The sequence below is a fragment of the Penaeus monodon genome, chromosome 15, assembly GCF_015228065.2.
Source record: "Penaeus monodon isolate SGIC_2016 chromosome 15, NSTDA_Pmon_1, whole genome shotgun sequence".
Taxonomy (NCBI): Eukaryota; Metazoa; Arthropoda; class Malacostraca; order Decapoda; family Penaeidae; genus Penaeus; species Penaeus monodon.
Genome location: NC_051400.1, coordinates 37,122,270 through 37,122,599, shown reverse-complemented (window position 1 = coordinate 37,122,599; position 330 = coordinate 37,122,270). Strand labels below are relative to the sequence as shown.

At 37.6% G+C, this 330-nt stretch overlaps 1 protein-coding gene across 1 annotated transcript in view; it reads left to right on the top strand.

The window, feature by feature from the left end:
* The window catches only part of LOC119582009 (bromodomain-containing protein 3-like), a gene marked incomplete at its 5' end in the record, with an annotated part of 61,922 nt that overhangs the window by 39,443 nt on the left and 22,149 nt on the right, over window positions 1-330 (top strand). Inside the window, 2 exon segments of the mRNA XM_037930204.1 lie at window positions 10-155; window positions 268-330. Coding sequence (XP_037786132.1) covers window positions 10-155; window positions 268-330 — 209 coding nt within the window.

Below are 330 nucleotides of genomic sequence, written 5' to 3'. Positions count from 1 at the left end.
CAACCTCAGACTAAAATGGATAACAGAGAGTACAAGAATGGTGCAGAGTTTGCTGGTGATGTTAGAACAATATTTACAAATTGCTACAAGTATAATCCCCCTGACCATGATGTAGTAGCCATGGCAAGAAAGTTACAAGATGTCTTTGAAATGAGGTATGTTTAACAACCAGTTATCGGTATATGCCAAACTGAAACTGTCACTAAATTTTTTGGTGTGCTTTTTCTTCTGTGTGTTAAAGCATTCATTATTGTTTTCCATTGACAGATATGCCAAAGTGCCAGAAGATGAACCCTTCGAAATTCAACCAGCAACAGATTCCGAAGAGTC